Source organism: Callionymus lyra, chromosome 11 (genome assembly GCF_982586985.1).
Source record: "Callionymus lyra chromosome 11, fCalLyr1.hap1.1, whole genome shotgun sequence".
Taxonomy (NCBI): Eukaryota; Metazoa; Chordata; class Actinopteri; order Syngnathiformes; family Callionymidae; genus Callionymus; species Callionymus lyra.
In genome coordinates this window covers 13,374,521-13,397,070 of record NC_141828.1, presented here as the reverse complement: position 1 = coordinate 13,397,070, position 22,550 = coordinate 13,374,521, and the positions used below count along the sequence as shown (strand labels likewise).

At 39.1% G+C, this 22,550-nt stretch overlaps 1 protein-coding gene across 4 annotated transcripts in view; it reads right to left on the bottom strand.

Moving 5' to 3' along the window:
- Nucleotides 1-22,039, bottom strand: part of lyst (lysosomal trafficking regulator) — a 58,402-nt gene extending 36,363 nt beyond the window's left edge. For 2 of the 4 annotated variants that reach the window (XM_087802883.1, XM_087802885.1), the window contains exons 1-7: nucleotides 21,719-22,038; nucleotides 11,225-11,316; nucleotides 8,335-8,533; nucleotides 7,269-7,359; nucleotides 3,929-6,041; nucleotides 1,212-2,148; nucleotides 961-1,122 (exon numbers count right to left, since the gene is read on the bottom strand). In XM_087802883.1, coding sequence (XP_087659009.1) covers nucleotides 961-1,122; nucleotides 1,212-2,148; nucleotides 3,929-6,041; nucleotides 7,269-7,359; nucleotides 8,335-8,533; nucleotides 11,225-11,316; nucleotides 21,719-21,799 — 3,675 coding nt within the window. In that variant the 5' untranslated portion in view covers nucleotides 21,800-22,038. Of the gene's footprint in view, nucleotides 1-936; nucleotides 1,123-1,211; nucleotides 2,149-3,928; nucleotides 6,042-7,268; nucleotides 7,360-8,334; nucleotides 8,534-11,224; nucleotides 11,317-21,718 lie in introns of all 4 variants that reach the window. The other 2 variants (XM_087802886.1, XM_087802882.1) reach the window with 2 other exon arrangements.
- Between the last annotated feature and the right edge of the window lie 511 nt (nucleotides 22,040-22,550).

The following is a 22,550-nucleotide window of genomic DNA, read 5'->3' as shown; positions in this document are numbered from 1 at the left end:
AAACACACGAGAAAACATGCTTTGTATTTGACCTAGACTGAAACATCTCTTGGCCCCCATTACTGCTTCATACAATAGCCGACTTTGTGTTCATATACGTTCACATGTAAAGCAATTCTATGACGAATGTAATTGTATTGTGAAAAATCAAAAATGTATGTTTACATGCGTCAGCAGCCAGGCCATACTTTTTCAGAGAACAAGTCTCTCATGATGAGGATGTTTTGAAGTTATTACTTTCTAAATAAATTTCTCCCATCAAGAAAATCTCAGCGAATGAGAGGTTACGAGAGCAGAGCCCATTGGAGAGCACAGAGCAGGGCGATTGTATTAAGTAATCTTGTATGGGCTCCCCCTCCAGCCAGCTGAAACATGCCTTGCTTTGTTCATACAACAAGTCCATTGGAGGTGGAGACTTCCGGGATTGATTGACCCATCAGAGTGGGTGTGGTTATGGTGAAAAGGATTTAATTTTCAGAAAAACGAAGCCTTCTCAGTGGGTGTCTCTTAAGTGCAATAATAAATATTTGAATGAAAAGAGAGTTTTGTACAAACAAACACATACTGATGAGTACAACAGAGGTCCAACATCTATTTAAGACACACTTAAATCAACACATTAGTTGCACTTTAAAGACAAAAAGCTCATCAGTTGTATGTAAAACACGGATTACAATTTGTGTCTTGTCAGATATAACATTATAATACAACAAAAATGATAAACAATGCAATTAAATTGATTAAGTATGCAAATATAAATAGGTTTACGGTGGTCATGTGTGTGTGTGTGTGTGTGTATATATGTGTGTGGTAACACATAAAAGACTCAGCGTACATCGTGCCAAAGCGACAGACGTCTGATTAGGCGATGGCTTAAAAAAAACACACGGATCGAATGACACGAGAAAGTAAAGAGTTGCAGGTAGTTTCACTCACAGTGTCTCCAAAGGCAGGACTCACCCTGTCTGGCTTCTCCTCGGGTGGATCAAGGCAAGAGGTCACCTCAGCCAGGGCCACTCTCAGGAGGGAGTCAAAGAGGGGTATAGCCAGGTCAGAGTTCACCACGCCGGACCGAGAGAGTTGATCTCTGACTTCGAATAAGGTCTCTTCCACGGACTGGAGCTGAGGACGGGGAGAGACGGGACACAGTGCAGCTGTGAGTGCAGACACGAAGACTGTAAACGTGGTCCAATTTCTGAGTCGATTTGTACCTGGTAAGAAAGTTCTGGCTCGGTCCTCTGAAGCGCCGAGTTGGAGCTTTGAAGACAAATGGCCAGCAAGGCCTCGAGCAGACGAATACTCTGTAGTTGCCACTCTTCCTCAAGTTTCTTGGCAGGATCTTTTGCGTGAGTGAGTTGAGGATCCGCCGCATCGTGGGTGGAGTCTTCTTTGACCGGGTGAGACCCGATCGAGGCCGAGGACTCCGGGCTGCCTTTGCTTTTGCCGTCTTTCTTTTTCTTCGCTTTCCCGTCTTTGGTCTTGCACGAAAGCTTCTGGATCACCATGGTCATGAGTCGCAGGCATACGTCCAGTCCTCCCAGACGATAGAACTGCCTCTGGAACAAGGGGCTCGCCAGGTAGACCCAGCGACACACGGACCACACGTCCGCCGCCCGGCGCACCTGCTCTTTGGAGGGCAGCGTCACGCTGTCCGGAGAGAGGTAGGCCAGCCGCCCGCCGAGAGGCTCGCTCGCCGTGCTGTCGTAACCCGAGGTGTCCTCCGAGTCGTTGGCTGAGTCCCGATCCGAATCCGCTTCTTTGCTGACGCAGAGGAACGCCACGCACAGGAAGAGATTGATGGCGTGCAGTTGAGTCTCCACTTGGCTGCGACCGGGCCCGCGCCCCTTTCCACTGCGGCTCTTGTGCTGCGGGTACGTTTCCTTGAGGCCTTCGTAGAACTTGCTGAGTCTTTTGGGGGCTTCTCCGGCGCCTCGGGAGCCGAGATCCTCGACCAGGCCCAGGACCGCCTCCCTCTCCTCGGCGTAAGCGCTTTCCATCTCGTGGAACACGCTGCTGGTCTGCTGGTGTCCGACGCCGATGATGAGAGTCTCGAAGACTTTCAGAGCCAAGGAGCACGTCTGGTCCAAGTACACCAACTCCGTCATCTGGTTTAGACCATTACAGCTGACGAAAAGATCTCGGATCACCCTGTAGAGGAACATAAATGAGAACCGTTTAGTGGAAAGTACAGTTTAGCCTTTTTTTGAAGAATAACATGGGTCGATTCAGGTCATCACATAAAATCAATTCTAAATGAGAAAACATGTTTTGTATTTGACCTAGACTGAAACATCTCTTGGCCCCCATTACTGATTCATACAATAGCCGACTTTGTGTTCATATACGTTCACATGTATAGCAACACTATGACGAATGTAATTGTATTGTGACAAATCAAAAATGCGTCTTTATATTCGTCAGAAGCCAGGTTGATGGATACTTTTTCACAGAGAACAATGGGAACAATTTACAGCCTAACACATGATACAAATGTCATAAACTCATGAATTGATAAACAAAGTAAATCGATTCAAATAAACATCAGTCAACCCAACACACGATGGGACACCTCCATGGATACATCCATGGAACTCGTAAGTTTTCACACATCCCAGAAAGCAATTTGAACCTTTTAATAGCCCTTATTGATTTAAACGTCGAACACTGACCCGTCCTTGTTGCTTTTTCACAAATTACAACCTTATTTTAGTGTCATGTGTGGTCAGCTGTCTAATTGAGGATATATGGCGTCACGACGGTTCAGTGGTCGAACATCCTTACACAGCTGATCAATAGCTTACCAGGTCTGACTCGAAGCACAAAGCCCTGATCAATTATTGATCGGCATTAAGTAGTAATGAGTTCCAGAGACATATCTGATGACAAATGTCAAGTGGAATTTGGCCAAATTTGATTAATAATAAATGTTCAGTGTTCATTTATGGAACCAATTAAATGGAAAAACGTCTTAATTTATGCCTAGTCTTTCACAATATTGCAGGAAAAGCCACATTTTAAGGGGTCATTTAGTTGAAGTTTTTATTTATTTTTAAGTCAGATAAATGAAGGGCACCCATATAGGCTGAGATCATTTTAATTGAATATATTAGGTTAGGTTAGGTAGAACTTTATTGATCCCTCAGGAGGATAATATAAATGATTCAATAAAATGAATTTAAATCTAAACGCTTAAATCTTTTACTGCCAAAATTTCCAAAGCTTGGTAAAATATATATCCAAGCATTCATTAACTTGCATCAGTGATCATCTACAAACTAAATATTCATGAAAATAAAGTAAACACATGGATGAAAAGAGAGGGTCAAACTTTTGGCTTGCGCCGTCATTACTTTTACATTTCAGTGATGGAACGTACACAGCATTCAGCGCTTTTAATGGCCGTCATTAGAAGGTAAAGCATCATAAAAAATCTAGTTTGTCATTTGAGGCAAGACAGAGAAACAAAGAAATGTTTTCTTAAGAGAGAATTATGCTGAATGCAAACTCTTGCTACCATCCTTAAGTACAGTGGATCATAGTAATGCTAAACAAGATGTTCACATGAACATTAACACCCGACTAATGTGCTGCTAATAAGCCAATGAAAAAGTACTTGAGTAAAGATAATACGAGTCTCTTATCTTAATTGGTAACCCATATTTAACATGCCAAAAACAATGATGTGAAAATCTGAAATGTGGTGCAGAATATGGCCATTTCTTAGAAATTCTCTTTGCACTGTGAGCATCTATTAGAGATAAAGAAAGATCCTTTCTAAGCCAGACCTATACTAAAACTTCATATGGACTATCACTTTTAGAAAACAAAGGTGTTTATGAACCGTTTAGTGCTGAACCTAAAATACTAAGATGAACATCATGAACACACTTTTTACAGGCCATTGTAGATTTCATATAGGATAGTTTACCTTGACTTGAGGAGACCTGGCAATGTCTGCAGGTACACCAGCAGCACCTCCACCGGGAGGCACTTGGTGTGGTAGCTGCAGACCTGCGTGCACGCCGTGGAGACCCCGAGCTGCTGAGCGTGGTGCGCCAGCTCCACCCCTCGCTGCAGCACCGGGTTGAAGATGTGCGTGTAGAGCTGCCACTGGATGATGGCGTTGCCACGCAGCGTGAGGTGGCACACGTGGCCGGCGATCTGTTGACTCAACTGCCAGTCGTCGCCGAACACGATCTGCTGGTAGGCCTCCAGGGCGTCCCACTTCCACAGCATGTCCTCGGTCCCGCCCCCGCTCGGCAGGATTCCCTGGGAGCGGTAGCAGAGGCTGGTGGTCACGGCGGAGGGCTCCCCATGTTGCAGGGTCTCCTCCAGGCCTGGCAGCTGGCTTCGATCCAACGTGCAGATGTTACAGGACGCGAGCTTCGCCTTTTCCGAGGGCTGACCGCCACCCAGTTGGTCCAGGACCAACCGGGCCAAGACGCCGAGGACGTGGGACTGGTAGCTCCGCAGACCCGGAGCCTGGAAGGCGTGAAGCAGGGGTCCTACCACGGAGCGAGGGTCCATGCAACAACAGATACCGACGGCCTGAACCCCGGCGAGCACCTGCAACACGGCGGGGCCGCTGGGAGACAGTCTTTGCAAAAGTCTGAGACACTGGTGAGCACAGGCGGCGAGGCAGCAGCAACGCTCCGGGTACCTCACAGGGTAGCCCTCCATCCCCTCTTTGTCTTCTCCTTCTTCCTCGAAAGGGTTACGCCGGGCGGCCTGTTTGAAGGCGGAGACGGGGAGCCCGGACAGATCTCTGTGGTGATGCAGGAAGTGCGAATACTCGCAGCGGCGGTGACGCCGCCGGGCGCACACGGACTGATGCAGCTGCTCCGACTTGGCCTTTTTCACAGCACTTATGATTTTGAATATCCCCGCGATCAGACCCCGTAACCTCTCGGCGGCTTCGGACCCCACTTCGGTATCCCTGTACCTCCCGAGTCCCTCCAGCCGCAACACGGTCGCCTCGAAAAGCTCCAGTCCGCGGTGCTGGACGAACTCGTGGATGAGATCCAGGGCCTGGCTAAAGAAAAATGGGTTCGAGGTCGACGCCTGAAGGCAGCCCAAGAGGACTTGAATGACCCCCTCCAGGAGCTCGGGAAGGAGCAACGCCCTGTGACGGAAACGTGAAAAAGAAAAGTCATCTTGGACTTCCTGTAGGGTTTTTTTGGGGCGCGGGGCAAATGGATTCGACTGCCTCTCTAGACAGCTTCGTATTTTGAGAGTCGCCCGGAGCAGATCGGTCAAACTGCGCCTCAGGCTGTCTGGAAGCGTCTCGCTCTGACTGACGTCCACGGACATCAAATGCAAAATGGTGCGTAAAAGCATCCGCTGAACCAACGCTATCGGCTCCTCGGTCCAACCCCCCGCGAGCTCCTCCGCTCCCATCCCGACTCCGCCCCCTATTCCAGGCCCACAGCAGTCCCCGAACTCGGTCAATATCTCTGTGAGCGTCGGTACGACGCTGACGGCCAGGCCGGGGTTGTGGTTGATGCTCATATCAAACTTACAGACCTTCTCCAAAAGTGAAAGCAACACATGGCAGAGATCGAAAGGGGAATTCTCCATGCGGTTAAAGATGGATATCGCTGCCGGGTCGGTCAAGGTTTCGTGGTCTAGGGCCGCCTGGTAACCAGGGGGTCTGGAGTGTGGGTACAGTGCACTCATGGTTTCAGTGTTGGTGCTGACAGAGCTAGATGTTACTTGCGGGGCCTCCGTTCGGTGGTGCTGACAGCTCACCCGGATCGTGGAGCCGTGGGACCTGCGGCTCCGCGAACCCCCCGAGCTCGGGCCGGCTTTGTCTTCGGCGTTAGTCTCGGAATCTGAGGTAGAAATCTGGGACCTTCTTGCATCCTTGACGGAGTATCTTTGGGCTGTTCTGCGATATCTCCTCGACTTCCACGTGCCGCCGCCGACCAGCAGCTTCTTGCCTAAGTCCTGCGCTTCGGTCGTGGTCTTTGGCCCTGACCTGACTGGGACCACCTTCGCCTCCCTGCTGAGGAAAACATCCAGCAACGACGGCAGGGTGAAATCTGCAAAGAGAAACTGTATGAGAGGCTTAATCTGGGACAGAGAACTTGACATTTCAGGTCTTTATATAAACCAAAATTTAAACCTTTTCCCAGAAATTACATTCCCCCATTTTATTTAACCTCGAGTGTTGACGTTTTCATTAAAAATGAAGCAGATACAACTTTTTAAATAAACTTTTCTGTATTTATTTATCTCACAAGATGTTTACGCAAACACTAAGCCGTGTCTCTACAACATATTGGTTTCCATACTTTATTAAAAATACCACTTAAACTTCATATTAAAGACATTATATTTTATATTTTATAATTAATTACATTTATAATTGGTGAATATTTTGAAGAGTAAAAGGACCTTTATTTATCCACGAGTTATATAATGTAATATAATGATGATGTTTTATTATATGAATATTTATCAAACCAAAATGTACATGCCCCCATTTTTTTTTTATCTTCGAGTGTTGACGTTTTCATTACACATGAAGCAGAAACAACTTTTTAAATTAACTTTTCTGTATTTATTTATACTCACAAGCAAACTCTAAGCCGTGTCTCTACAAAAACTTTTTTTCCATACTAAAAATACCACTTAAAACTTCATATTAAAGACATTATATTTTATATTTTATAATAAATCACATTTATAATTGGTGTATATTGCTAAGAACAAAAGGACCATGACGTATCCAAGAGTAAATGTAATAAAATGAGCTGCTACTTCCTGTTTTATTATATGAATATTTTACACAAATTCCTACAGTGGTTTCAATTTCTTTCCTATTCTGCTACATGCAACAATAACCCTTTTACTGTCTTGTAACTGTCGCATGTGAGGAAGTGTTTAGTCTGCGAGAAAACAGTGTAAGAATTAATTAAATACAAAAATGTCTAGCGTCTATGCAAGAGGGGACCATCATTCCAGTACTAAATGCCAGTGTCATCCTGAGGTCACAGAACTCCGGATGACCCCAGCTCGGTGAATAACACTAGCGCAGGAAAATAAATAGTCCATTTACCAGACTCTGAATATCACATTTGAAAAGGTTAGCAGCTGAACAACGTGTGTTCAGTCATATTTGGCTGTAAAAAAAAAAGAAGCAGCATCGCTTGGTAAATAATCATTTGTGACAATTAAATTATTATTACAGTACATTCTTCTTACCATTGGTAAAAAATAAAACTTTTAGTCAGAACAGAACTGTTTCCTCTATTTTATGAACTCACCTGGTGCTTTTTCTTCCTGCACAGGAATCTTCCAGACGAGCGGGAGCAGCGACAGAAGCAAAGTGAGCAGCTCCTCCCGGCACGTCAACTCCTAGAAGATCAAAAAAAAAAAACAGAAAGAGGTTACCCAGAAAGCCTTTCTCTCCTCCTCTCCCGTAGGTGACACTCAGGTGTCATATCAGGTCACTCCCACCCCAAAAACCTACTCTGTCGACTACCGTTCCTGAGGATTCAGAGCTCCTGGGTTTTGCATCTGAAGCTGGTGACTCGTGAGCCTACAACTGAGGATGAGTCTGGCGGAGTAATGTAACATCTACCTGGAGTATCTCGTGTCTGCATTCCTCACGGAGGGGAGAACCGCCTTCTTCGGGTGTTAATTAAAACAATCAACAGCAACTCGAACGTGTGAAATTAAAATGACCAGCTATCTGGTATAAATGACAATATAGAACTAAGTGAGAACAGTAATATCGTTAAGTTACTCACAAATGTTTAAACAATTGATATTTTCGTCCTCGATTTTGACTTGTTTTTTTTGTCATATAGTTCTCATGAATTCACATAATGTGGCAAAGAGTAGATTTACAGCGATATTAACTCATGACGCACTAGTTAAATCAATAAAAGTATCATTACGGTCTATAAACTCCAGCACTCAACTCACGTGTCCGACTTAAATCGAGGCGTAAAAACAGCAGGGAAACAAACATGTTTTATCGACACGAGTCAGTGTGTGGCGTCATGTGGAAAATCCTGTTTTGTGCTTGAACAATTAGTTAGCAAAAGACAGACAAGCATTAAAAACGACATTCAAAGATCACTTGACCTCGATGACCATGATGTTACAATTCTTAACACAAGAAATATGTCCTTCATTTATTGACCACTAGAGGGCGTATGTCCATTGTATTTTCTAGCTTATATTCAATTTCTTCTTTTATTTTTAAAGCACTCACACGTGAAAAAAAAAATCCATCTCAACGATCCGATATGAACATTATGTTCCAAACGACAAGCAGAGATGTAGACATGCCACTTCATTTTGACCCGAGTTCAAACCCCTTACCTGGTCTATGATCGAATCCAGCGTGCTGAGCAACAGGAAGCCTCGACCTCGGACCAAATACTCGCCCAGCGCCACCATGTGGCTTTCCTCCTCGTCCTCTTCGCGCCCCTCCGCCCTCTGGGCCACGGCGCTGCACAGCTGATGTACATCTGTCAGGAACTCCCTGGCCAGAGTGTTGCTGGCCCCGCTCATGTCTGAGCTGCAACACAATAACACCCAACTCGGTCAATTACAGTCCATAATAAGCATCTAAAAAAAAAGGTTTAAATCAAGATGCTAAATAGAATATCATGACTCAACAAACAGAACTTTTAATGCCATTACAAAGGAACAACGATGCATAAATTTATAATTGGATGTTATTAATTGATTCAAATATGTCCTTAATTTAAAGGTAAATATTGAATTGGAATGAATATTTGGAATAAAAACAAATAATAAAAAAATGTAGGGCTCATGTGACATTTGATTATAAATCTATATTGAAATGCAAATAAGACACACCTGGCAATAAAATACAGAACCTAATAAAGGGGAATAAAAGAATAAAAAAAACGATCAAATCACAAGGTTAGACTGATTGTATTGTAACAGTAAGTAACAAAACTTTAGAGAAAATATCTGTATTATTAACCTTCATAGTGTGATGCAAGAAAAAACATGCACAACCGAGAAGAATCTCAAAATCTTAAAGGATCAGAATATAAAGATCAGGTGACATATTTTCATACTTAATTAAGTGAAAGGCCTTTTTTTTTTTACTTGAAGCGTTTATTAAAATGAGGTCACAGTCTTGGGTTAAGCCGCTGTGGTTCGCAGGATTAGTCTGGTAATTAGGTGAAAAAACTTCAAGTTGCTTCTGTCAGAAAGAATTCCAATATATATAATATATAAACACGAGCAGACACTAAATATTCACACTTGCATCTTCCATGAACAATCAACGTAAGCAGAGAGAACCAGGAAAAGAGACGGAGAGAGACGATGGAAAATCATCCAAAAGGTTGATGAATATATTCTATTTTAAAGTCAACCTAAAAATGTATTTTCTATGAACCACAGATCCTTCTTCAAACCTCGAGTAAAAAATGTCTGACTTTCTTTAAAACTGCTTTGAAGTCTGAAGGATTTAAGAATCACCTGCTGACACTTTACCACTCTGTGCTGAAAAAGAAAAACTATTCATTATTGTATTAAATAACAAAAGCTGCTTCTAAAGGCACAAAAGCCCCCCCTACAGGATAATAAAACATAGTAAATAATAAATAACTTTCCTTAAACTAGTAAGTGTTGGACTAGTCCATTTCAGAGACAAATAAAGCAGATCCAACAATAGCATGTTGAAATAATCAATAGTTTATTCAAGATTCAACATCTCAGTTGACCTTTTTTCCCCTAATAAAGTGCATCTATCTTACCTAAAGTTACCGGGGCAGAGCGTTTGTTTCCGGTCATCTTGAGCGAGCACCGAGCTGGACCTCAGCTCTGCCTGCTGTATCTGCATACCTCCTCCTACAACTGCCGAGTGAGTTTTCTGTCCCCGCGACACAAATTCCATTAAAATGGAATTTCAAACGGAAGCCTTTCCAGAGTCGCGGCAGATCAGCGAATCACATGAAAGCATGTGATGTCACATGGAGAAGGGACCGGTCTTGGGAAGACTGACAAGAAGCCCCCAGGGCCCTATGGAAGCCCTCAACGATACAAACTAGAATGTGTTCTTTTTAACTGCAGGCTTGGTGTGACCCTATTTACGAGGCACACCAACAAGGACTTTATTGGCCATTTAGATCTGACCTGTAGGATTAACCCCGTCTGGCTCCCCTTCAAATAAAAAGAAAGTTTCATTTATATGGATCATTTTAATATGTATTTGAATTATACATTATACACATACTTATCCGTCTTAACATTTATTTATTTAGCGTAGTAAACGTGTTTGTCAATAACCATACATTTTCTTCCAAAGTATAATCATTTTAAAGACGTTTGTATCAACTTTTCAAATGGTGTTGTTTTTTAACATTTAATATTTTTAAATGTTGTGAATTTAAGAAAATATATTGATGTCATTGATAATTTTAATTTTATTATTTAATTAATTGGATTTATTTAAATACATCAGGTCCTACTTTATATAGTTTAACATTATTTATATATATATTGCCTTTTTTTCTACTCAGATTCAATCATTTTAAACCAAAAATACCTTTGTAAACATCAGGTCCTGAAATTATTTAATATTAATCGTTTTCCTAGATTGGCATTTGCCTCAAGCATTATTGTTCCATGGTTTATTTCTGTTCCGTTACTAATCGTTTACATTTAAGATTCATTTTAATAAAACAATGATAGTTGTATTTAATTATAATATTTTTAATTAATTTCCTGTATTTTATCATTTTCATTCTCTTTAAATTTAGTTATAATGATAAATTATTATTATTAAAAAACATATATATAGATATATATATATATATCTATATATTTAAAGTTAAGGAAAAAAACAAATTCAAAGAACATTATTTTTAAATATATTTTACTAATTTTGTGAAGCATCCTCTTAACAATTAGTTTATATTTGAGTCGAACATTTCATTCCATTTGCTTCTATCTTGTACTTTCCATCCTATGTTTTTTATTCCAAACATAGGTTGTAATTATATGTATACATATTTTTATTTTGATAATTTTTTATGGAAAATTGCTGTATTTTCTGTGGCTGTTGGAAAAAAAAAAAATTCCCGAAGGAGACCTCCTGAGGGATCAATAAAGTTTTACCTTTACCTTTACCTTTATGTGTATTTAAAATATCATAGCGTCATCCCTGTACAAAGCTCATCCGCATCTGTCGAAGAAAATAAAGGTCAGAGGTCACAGAAGGACTCACCAGAATTTCAGTGCATCTTTGGAACTTCGGCTCGTCTGATGCTGCACGTAGTGGAAGAGGCAGAGGAAGTTCTCCAGACTCTGAAGACTGACCTGGTGGGGAAAGGAACCGAATATTGAAGAGTCGAAAGATCATAATAATTCATCTCGACTGCCAATAAGGTCTCACGTAGTCAAGTTGAATTGAATTGAATTATCAGTTTGATTTATTGCTCTCTTTTTTTCTCCGTTTCCTGTTGTTGAATACATTCGTTTGGGCTTCAAAAGAATGTCAGTGATTTTAAACAAGAGTAGATGATCATATTATTCGTCAAGGCGGAAACAAACAGCCCCGACATGGTGACTTTTGAGCAACGCGTGACGTTTGTACGACCTTGTGATCGACGAAACTAGCTCGACGGATAAATGGCGAGAATAAGCAACCGCTCGTCCACAACACAAACAAATTAGACCGAACTCTTGACCGGAATGTACTTGTTTTGAAACAACACGGTAGAAAGAAGCGCCAGGATTACTCTCTGTTGAACGGACAAGAACGATGGGACGGTTTTGAGTGCGACACGGATCCTGGACGGATACGGCAACACTGACAAAAATCAAACTGAAGCAGAACCAATTCATTGATGTGCTTTCGTGTAAAAAATTGATTTTATTACAAAGTCTCTACAGATCCAAAGCCTTAGTTTCAAGAATTCACAGTCACACAAGTGAGTGTTTACTGACCCAAATAAAAACATTCTCCCAACATTCGTTGGAAGGGAAAAGGTTTAAAAAATAAGACACATTAAAAATGTCAGGACCTCATGTCGGTGTTGAGTGTGGAAAATGTGGGGGGGGCTCACATTGTAAAGGGGAAAACTACCAAATGAATCATGTAGAAATGTTTCTGACGACTAATAATTGTAATTGGTTCCCTTCATATTATTCAACCTAAAAAGAAATGCATTTCGATTATTTGTCCACAGTTATTCAAGGATTTACATTGTGGATAAGATGGACGGATAGATAGAACTTTAGGAAGATTTATAGGCAAGAAAACTTTGATATAATAGTGAAAAGGGTTTACTTGACTAAAATATAAACCATAAAAGAACTATGATATGAATACAATTGTATGGAGTGCTGTTGAAGCGATTTTAAATAGCAATGTATCGTTCAAAAACGAAAATCATGATTGCAATCGATGGCTATAATGATATTTTCTCACAATAAAACAAACATTGATTCATACATTTTTCAGTCTTTCTCATCATTTTACAGCTCTTTTTATATTTTCCATACTAAGCAGTATTTTCCAATGAGGGACAAAAGTATTCTTAACAAACTTGAAGATATTAGAGATATTATAAAGATATTAGCAGCTGCACCCAAAACAAAACCTGCCCCTTTTTATAGTCAAATAATCTACATTTTGCATGAAGTTACTTACGAGGTGCTTGTGGTAATTCCGAGAAAATATATTTTATTATAACCAGAATTTGGTCGACCTGATGGTGGCAAAGATCATTATTAAGTTACACGTAACATTTGCTTGCAGGCGTAGGGACATGATGTCATGCGTTTTTTGTCATGTGACCAAAAGGAAGTACACATCATAGTAAAAGTGATCGGTACAGTCGCAGTGCGATACAGCAGGTCTCACACCTCGGACCTAGAACCTACCACAGGGACCATGTTAAACAGCCATCTGACAATAAACTACACAACGGTGACAAAACCACAGGAAGTCATTCAGAGTACTGTTGTTTGTATTATGTACCCAACTTCTTTAAGAGCAACGTCTGCTCGGGAAGTGATTTTTTCTTTTTCTTTCCATGACAAAAACACAGCTGGACATCATGTAAATTCATTATTAACGTGTTAACCTAGTCACAACCATTTTCCTGTAAACCCATCATGAGGACAGTCGGTTATGAACGCTGCAGCACGTGAACATTCAAACGTGTATTATATTTTATGATAATTTCTCTGGTGTTTTTCATACATGAGGAAATCATCCATGGTCGGGTCATGGTCAGGAAACATAGAAAGTGAAAGATGGGTCACAACAGGAAGAGGTCAGTACTTCACTTTTTTTTAAAACAATAAAAAGAGGAATAAAAAGGTCCTGTTGAAGTTCTCATCAACCCCCTTAAAACATGGATGTAAGTATTGTTGTTTGTTTTTGTATGAAATTGCAAACGAACAGTGCTATTAACATTTCTAAAAATATCATGGCTGGAAAGCTGTGTACAAAACCAAACAAAAATATTTAGGCAGTCACTAAAGAAATGTAAATCTTCAGCTGAAAGAACGTATTTTAAGTAAATAGTTGTTTTTGGATATTGTAGAAATGTCAACACACACATTCACCTTTAATATTTGTGTTCAAAATGACAAAGAATTCACAAAGTTGTAGCTCAAGAAGAAGCTGAAGATAAGAAACAATCTTTTCTTTCAAAATATAGATAGAGATAGAGGCAAGGATAAAAAATATCTACCATATATTCCTGTATCTCTTATCTTCAGCTGGATGCGTCTCCCACTGGTATGTTTCAAAAGAGCCAAGAGAATAAAAGAGGAATGACTCCCAGTATATTTGAAGAAGAAGCCTCAAAAAAGGAAGTTAAAGAAAGAGGCTTCTTTGAGAAAACTCCTTGGAAATAACGCTTTCCTTCAAAATCTAATTCAACTTTATTTTATGCACATTTCGGTCGATTGATTCAAAGATAATCTGCAAAACTAGTGACCGTTCGATTTTTTCACTTACTTTTCTTAACATTTATTTAAACTTTTAACATTCAACAATGTGTATGAGGTGCTTTTCCTCTCAACAACCCTCTGAGTAATGATGACCTGAACCGGTTCAATAGTGCTTTGCCGCCCAGTCGCCTAATCATAGCCGTCAATCACTTTTGACAAAGCAAGATAGGAGTATGACGAGGGATTACTGTATTGGCCATTCGCTACAAGCTAGGAGCAGAGAGACGAGCTAAATTAACCTGTTTCATGTTTTTTGGAGCCATTTTTTACCTTCTATAAACTGTCAAAAATACATAATAAAATTAGAAAACTAGAGGGGAAATAAATCTCCCTCAATCCCTGGATAAGACTTGTGAAAACATGTTATTTAAGAACTAGTAATGAGAAAAATAAAAAAGCAGAAAAAGTATGTGAAGAGTAACAATCAAGAATAAAACTGAGACTTCAGGCAAATTGACTAGAATGCACATTGCAAAAATAGTAAAGCATTTTCTAATGACTCAAAAATTCACATGCAATGTATGTGTCAAAAGCTAAGTTTGGGACCAAAATATCTTGAGTGCAAGAGACCTCGAAATGTGTGTTACCTAGCAATGTCGTCTGGTAACGCAATTTGTCGCTATAGAAACAGGAAAGTAAATTTTTTATTTTATTTTATTTTCCCCCAAAGGTCAAATAAAGCTACACTTTATGGTAAGAAGCCATACAATTGCATGATAAAAACATTCTTGAACCTTAATAGAACTGTGTCCTATTTTCTCAATTTTCTAAAAAAAACGTTGCAAAATTCCATCCACAACTTTCGATGTTGAGAAAATAGTATCGGCAAAAAAAACATTACTTCCTGCCACTCCTTGGCAGATGTAACGATTAAATAAAAGTGAACAAAAATGAAGACAATCAAGAACTAGCCAAAAAATATATATATTTTCGCATCACATGATATAAATTATTATTATTATTATTTTTATTATTCTAAGAAAATATTATGAATTACTGACAAATGACCACATCCAAGACTTGCTCATGCATTGTAATGTTTGATGCCTCAGAAAGATCTAAGATTTCAGAAATTGAATGGATTAAGGTTGAAATCCTCAACTATGTCCATAGAATCAAATTTACGGTAACGGGAACTAACTTCTACTTTTCCCAGCAACACCAGCATCATGGTTGTGACAGCCTGACTCATTCATGCCGGCCAAGACTCTCAAGACCTTTTTCTGTGTAATTGAGTACAACTTGGCAGCGGTGGAGCCGGCGATGTGATCTCTCCCTCGTGAGAGAGGACGTGGGCCTTTGGTTACGCAATCGGGGTTTTTTTTTTTTCTTCCTTTTCCCCGTTCGAGATCACTACTGATCTAATTTGCGATTTAGGTGATGAGCATCATGAGGCGTCCTTAACGTTTCGCATTTCCTCACAAACTTTAAGAAAAAAAAAATTCAAGGGAATAAACAATTTCACACAACGACAAACATCGATGAAACATGTGGTTTTTGTGTAAGTCGGAGCCATGCTGTCAGTTCGACCTTTAATGGATATCATGAAAAACAACAACGTCTTGCTGTTGCTTCGAATTAAACAATCATTTCTTATGTTGCCGTGGTTGAGGGAGACGTGACGGTGTGGAAAACAGACTTAGGTATCCTCTAACTCTAGACAGGACAAAAATGAATTATTCACTGTTTGGCTAATTGTTTGGAACACTCCCAGCTAGCAAGGCGAGCTGCACAGAAAGTAGTGGAGGAACTTGAAATATGGAAGTTTTTTTGAGTGAAAGTTTTAACTGTACGATGGTGCATCGTAACAAGCTGTGGGTTGTTTAAGTTGAACTAGAAAAAAAGTGTAATGTCATCAAATAAGATGACATGGAACTTATTTTCGGTTGTTTCTGTGTTGAAATTAAATCATTGGATAAGTTCCCAACAAAATATGAAGAGGATGGTATTATTAAAACAAAGGGCATAAAAAAAATAAACGGATAAAAGGCTTTGAAAAACCTGCTCCTCTGCATCAAGAGAACCAGTTTTGACTCTGGTATATCTAGTCGATAAATCTCCTGGATAGGGCTAGGTATCAAACCGAAATTATATAGTAGTACTGAGTATCGAAACCTGCATCGGTGCCAAGTTTCAATACCCCCGCATGATCGAAACTTGATAATTTGTGGATTTTTCTGAAGAAAAACGTATTGGTGGCAGAGGCAATAAACATCATATGACCAGAAAGCTTGCTAGCAAATGTTCTTTTTAACTGGAAATTATTGGTTATTTAATTTTTTCTGTAAGTAAACGGCTCGCAGTGGAAAATTTACGGATGATAAAAAATGAAACTCAAGATTTATCATTTACTTTTTGTTAAACTGACAAAACTGGTATCGGAAAAAAGTATTGTTCAGGACTTGGTATCAAAGTGAAGGTATCGGTATCAGTATCGATGATACCCAGCGCTACTCCTGGAAGACTTAATAAAACATTCAGGGCGTTTAACACGGGGGACAGTTTCCCGATATATATATATATATATATATATATATATAGTTGTATCTGCTCGAAAACTAATTTATCTTGAATTATCACTTTAAACTTCAGAATACACATTATAAATTAGAAATAAAGTTTTACACTTCAATGGATTTCTAAAGGAAAATAACATATAAAGTGAAGGTAAATGTTTTTATTATGATTTTCAAAGAGCCCATGTTGAATGACAGGTTGTGCTCATGAGCTCTCTTGACCAAAAGGATAAAGATGGAGACGATAAAACCTCGGCTTTTATTGTCACGAGTAAATCACGGTAAAAACGTGCGAGTTCAAAGGTAGTACCATTGGAAGGTGTGCGAGTTTGTGTTTGTGTTGTCGTTGAGCAACAACCGTGAAGGAGGTGGATTAGGACGGGTGTGACATGGCTGTCATGTGATGGACTGCAGTACATCAATCATTGTTGGTTCATTTATCAAAGATATGGTCAGTAGACGAGAAGTCTAGATAGCAGAGTGATGGCCAGGATGAATGAGTTGAATAAAGTAAAAGGTTTTATCATCACATTCAGTGTTATTGGCGTCGACTTTGAATAAAAAATAGAAGTTCATTGAAATGGTCATCGTTCGAGTTTGTTTTGTTTTTATTTATCGAGTCATAACACGGCAAATGAGATGCAATTAAAAATGTGACGTTCGATAAAAATAGCGTTTATTCAATGACTGATTAACTTTGTGGTTACTAAGGCAGGCAAGATGACAGTTCCTCCATCTAGATCAGAACCATAAAGGTTATAGCACCCCAGTAATGCAATAAAAGACGATATTCAAAGCATAATAGCAGGGAAGACAGAGCTAAATAGCTGTTGCTATTGTTTACAGCGTGTAACTTCACTTAAGTCTTGTGCTGTCCTGACATGAGGGGTTTACTATGACGATAATTATAATATTTTAGTTTTCAGAAATATGAAAACATGCTTCAAATCATGTATGAATATAATTATGAAGGCAAAAAGAAACTGGAGAATGCAAGGTCTGCAATTTCCCCCACAAAACCATCATATACAGTTTTGTTGGTCTCATGGTTGCAACGATTCCCCCATTTGTGTAACCTTGTTAAAATTTAAATTATATTTGACTTCAAAGTTCTTCGTACAAGTGAACAAAAGAGGACGTTTTAGTAGATCTCGGAATATTTATGATAATCTTTTCGTTGGAACATGTAACAATATCAAGTTTTTATGTCACTGTTTTTATCTGATTAAAAGATATCATTTGGATAAATGACCCAAAACTGACTATTTTCAGGACATGCGCTCCTGAACACAAGGCTGCCACTAGTGTATGTAAAAGGTAGCACGAACAAACATCCGTTTGAAACACAAAAAGGAGATATTTACCCACTAAACACAGTACTTAAAAGCATCCACGGTCTAGAAATAACCACTTACTTACTTACTTACTTACTATTGTTAGCTAGTCTTAGCCCACATCTTATCTTTTGGAAATTATTAGACTTACCGTCCCAATTTATATAACCATCGGCCATTTATTAACTGTAGTTCTGAACCCTGTCATTCTATTTAAGCATTAAGAATCAATCCGGATTCAAGGAAGATTGCACAACTCCACACAGCAGACCACAAGGAATCACAGGAGTGTGATCATTAAACGGTTGAAGACCAAAGACAAAGAAAGACAAGAAATACTTTCACTAATATCTTTCCCAACATTTATTTTTAAATAAATGTAATCTTGTACTTCTGGTTGCCTATCAAAAACTGTACCTTTAAACTACAAAATGGAAACTAAAAATCTTCTTTTTCACCATCTATTGGTGTTATTGCATCCAGAGTCTTTGCCGACAGCAGATACAATCTGTAATTACTTTGGAATTTGGAAGAAAAGGGAAAAGCTTTCAAGAGGGTTCGATGTTATGAAACATCCTGTTTCTTCTGCTCAAAATGAAACTAAACATAGACATTGCATCAAAACCTTGTTTACGTTTCCACACTCTACCGAAAGAAAAACTCTTAAAAACAAAATCACGCTACAAGGCACGTGTTCCTTTTTCGAGTACGGCTTCCAAATTGTCTTAACTACCGAAAATCCCCCTTTTGAAGAGACGATAATCAACAATTTGTTATAGTCTTAAAACAAGAATGTAATGATATTTTTATGGTCCTTCTAGGTGCGGTGTGTTTTGTTAACACTTACTTTGCTAATGAAGTTGATCACTTGACTTGGTGAGTGTTTTATGTTCGGTTCACATTTAAACGTGTACAGCTGCGGAGGAGATTATCTCCAAGTTTATGGAAAGTACGAACAGGAAATGAGCAGAATACTGCATTTGCTCTGCTCACCTCAAAAGGAAGTCCCTTCACACAAGATGGTGATTTTATATTCATTCGATCATCCTCGTCTTATCATAGAGAGAATATAATATTGTAAAAGTTTCATAGTACTCACATAAGTTAGAGAGAGTGTGAGCAACCCATGAAAGTATTACAACACAATGTTTTCTTCTGCTACAGTTCAAATATCTTCAGAACAAAACTTGAATATCCACGATAATTTATTTAAAACTTAGCTGAGGTCAGCCAAAAATTAAATACCCATAATAATTTGTGCTAAAAGCTCTACACTTTTGGAATCCTGCCCACTCCGTGCCATATATTTTAAAAATCCAAATTGTTAAATTAATTTAAAACAAAATGGATCCAATAACAGAAGAAAGTAAAAGTGAAATCATGCTCGGTTGTTTTTTTAACCCCTCCTCCCCGAGGGTTTTTACGATCTTGTCTTGTGACGATCTTTTATTAGGCTTTTCTAGCAAACTAGTTTGTTGTTACTGTACATTTCCCAACACTTTAAGTCAACATTTGAGAGCTGATAAGCCAAAAAAGGCAAACATTCAAATCTACAACTCGTACTTGTAAACTGATAATGTAATCTGGAGACGACATTCCGAGTGAAATTTCTTTTCACGAGGATCAATTTATCAATCTTGGGGAGAAAGTTTCCCAATCGGGTGAATTACGCTGGAAGTAGGCCACGGTACACACAGGACAAGCCAACGAGGGGATTGTTGCTCGGGGCGACACGTCACAACAACAACAAAATATTTAGCATTAACACAAAAGGAAGTACTTGCCGTAGTAGGCCAAGCGTCAGCGTCGCTATAGCAACAAGCCCCCTCGGACAGCTGATTTATGTACCGACGGGATAGATAAGGACAAGGAGCCTCATCATCGAGGCAAGACAGTCCACCAGATAAAAAAACCCTTGTTTCTGACAAGAACTGACATCATTTGCTTGGAAACTTCTCACGCTCGACACGGGGCTTAAAACATCCCGTCTTTGCTCTGCAGAGCTTTGCTAATCTGAGTCTTGTGATCTGGCTGCTGTGGTCATACAGCGAGGAGGGTGTGCGCACATGTACGTGGGCGTTCGAGTGTGTACTTGTTTGCGTGCGTTACCGATTTTCGGAATCTTGTGACGAACCGAAAGGTATGATCCGACACGACTTCATCGTTGAACGATCGACGGTGGCACCTGAATCGGCACGTTACACATCGTTTACCACATCGTTCGTGTGTGTATTGATGTACAGACATAAGTAGTAGTGTGACAAAATATCAATACAATCATGTACAGTGATGTTTTTTCCATGATCGTTTTAAAATAACTTTATTTTTTTAGCTTTCAAGTCATATTTTAATGTTATAGTTATTTTTTATGGTTGATAATTCAATGAAGTGCGTGTCAAATATAATACTTTAACTCTTTATTTACAGTTAACATTCAAATATTCATCCTGTTTGATCAGTTTTATGTTGCAAATAAACTTTATGCAGTTAAAGGATCGATGAAATTTGCGAGAACCCAGCGATGACTGAGGACGAGAGGATACAGTCGACTCAACCAGCTTTTAAAGCTGTTTGGTTTGGTTTCAAAACAAATAAAATTGGTGAAGAGTCATGTGGTCTGTAAACTCTGCAACACCAGAGTCAAATACTCAACAGTAAAATTCTACTAAATATATGCTTCTTCCTACAGTATCACAGTATATCGTATCGTTACCCCTGTATATGTTAAGTTGTGCAGATTCTTGCCAATACACACCACTTAAAATAATTTGTGCCAAAAGCTCTACACTTTCCCACTCTGTGCAATATATTTCAAAATCCAAATAGTTAAATTAATTTAAAACTAAATGGATCCAATAGAAGAAGAAAGTAAAAGTGAAATCATGCTTGGGTTTTTTTTAACCCCTCCTCCCCGAGGGTTTTTACGATCTTGTCTTGTGACGATCTTTTATTAGGCTTTTCTAGCAAACTGAAATAAGTAAGGGTGTGAGTAAATATCAATACAATCATGTACCGTGATGTTTTTTTCATTATACCTTGATTGTTTATAAAATAACTTTAATTTTTTAGCTTTCAAGTCATATTTTATTGTTATACTTCTTTTTTATGGTTTATAATTGAATTAAGTGCATGTCAAATATAATACTTTAACTCTTCATTAACAGTAAACATTCAAATATTCACCCTGTTTGTTCAGTTTTATGTTGCAAATAAACTTTATGCGGTTAGATGGTAGCCATCCTCCGCAGCTAAAGGATGGATGAAATTTGCGAGAACCCAGCGATGACCGAGGACGAGAGGATACCGTCGACTCAACCAGGTTTTAAAGCTGATGTTTGGACACGTTTTGGTTTCAAAACAAATTAAATTGGTCAAGAGTCACATGGTCTGTCAACACCAGAGTCAAATAATCAACAGTAAAATTCTACTAAATATATGCTTGTTCCTACAGTATCACAGTTTATCGTATCGTCGCCCCTGTATATGTTAAGTTGTGCAGATTCTTGCCAATACACACCACTTAAAATAAGCATCATGTTTGTACTAATTTAATCACAATGCTTTCCCCCCAAAAAAACACAGTAGTGGAAAATGTTATTAAGATAAGAACCGAACCAGGACAAACAAGTAAGGGAGGTTAGATTTAACAAACAGGTTACAATGGAAAATGATTTGTTAGTAAGTAATTATTAACCTTAGTTAACTCAGAGAAAGTCCATTAATTTAAAAATATATCCTTTTGATTTAGTATGTCAAACCAGAATATGATATTTACTAAATTATAATATGATTTAAAAAAATGTGGAACTTTAATATAAAACAAGAAAATTGCAGTTGGATGATATTGTTGTTGTTGTTTTTTTTTAAGTTCATTCCAAATTATTTCTGGCAGCAGCAACTTACCTGCAGATCCGCTCCTTGAAGTCTACAGTCCATGTACTTCTCCCATGCGAAGCAGAGCTCAGCCTGCAGAGGACTGGCCATGGTATCCACGCCTCCAGGTACCACACAGGTCCAACAAACACACTCTCCCCCCGTGGCTCCGATTGGCCTGGACCAGAACCAAAGCAAACCCCGAATATTCTCCGGAGTTTTTCATAGCAGTTTCATGATCCACTGACGTCGAGGTTTCTTTCTCCTTCCTGTGCTGGGGCTCGGCTGCAGGATAAAGTGACAGTAAATGGATGAGGAGGGTCTGAACATCTGTCAGGAGTCACTGACGCATCATGACACCTGCGTTGAAACTAGTCCTGCGCGCACAAGTCTTTTCTCACACAGTTAGCATGTGCTAGCAAGAGCGTCGCTGCACAGGCGCGCTACAGCTCTTCACTTCCGGCATTGAAGATTGAGAAAATAAAACACAGTTTGCTTTATTATCAATTTAACTCTTCAAAAATACGTGTTAATATACGCTTAAAATAATTACTTTTAATACATAAGTAAATGTAAGACAATCAACTACATTTTTGGGGGAAAAAAAACAAAAACACATAGGGTTAAAAAATACACATACATACTTTTAATTCCACTAAAATAACCAAAAATATTCAGTAGAAAATATACCTTGCTACTTTAAACTATGAAGAAAAATACTCTCATGTATTTAAAAAATTAAATCTAAAGTAACACTTAAGACGATTAAATTCCAATGTATTCATGCATTAAATGGATTTTAATCCGCAGTAACCCCGTGAAGCAACACAAAGTAGAAATTATATGTTATATAATGTTTCTG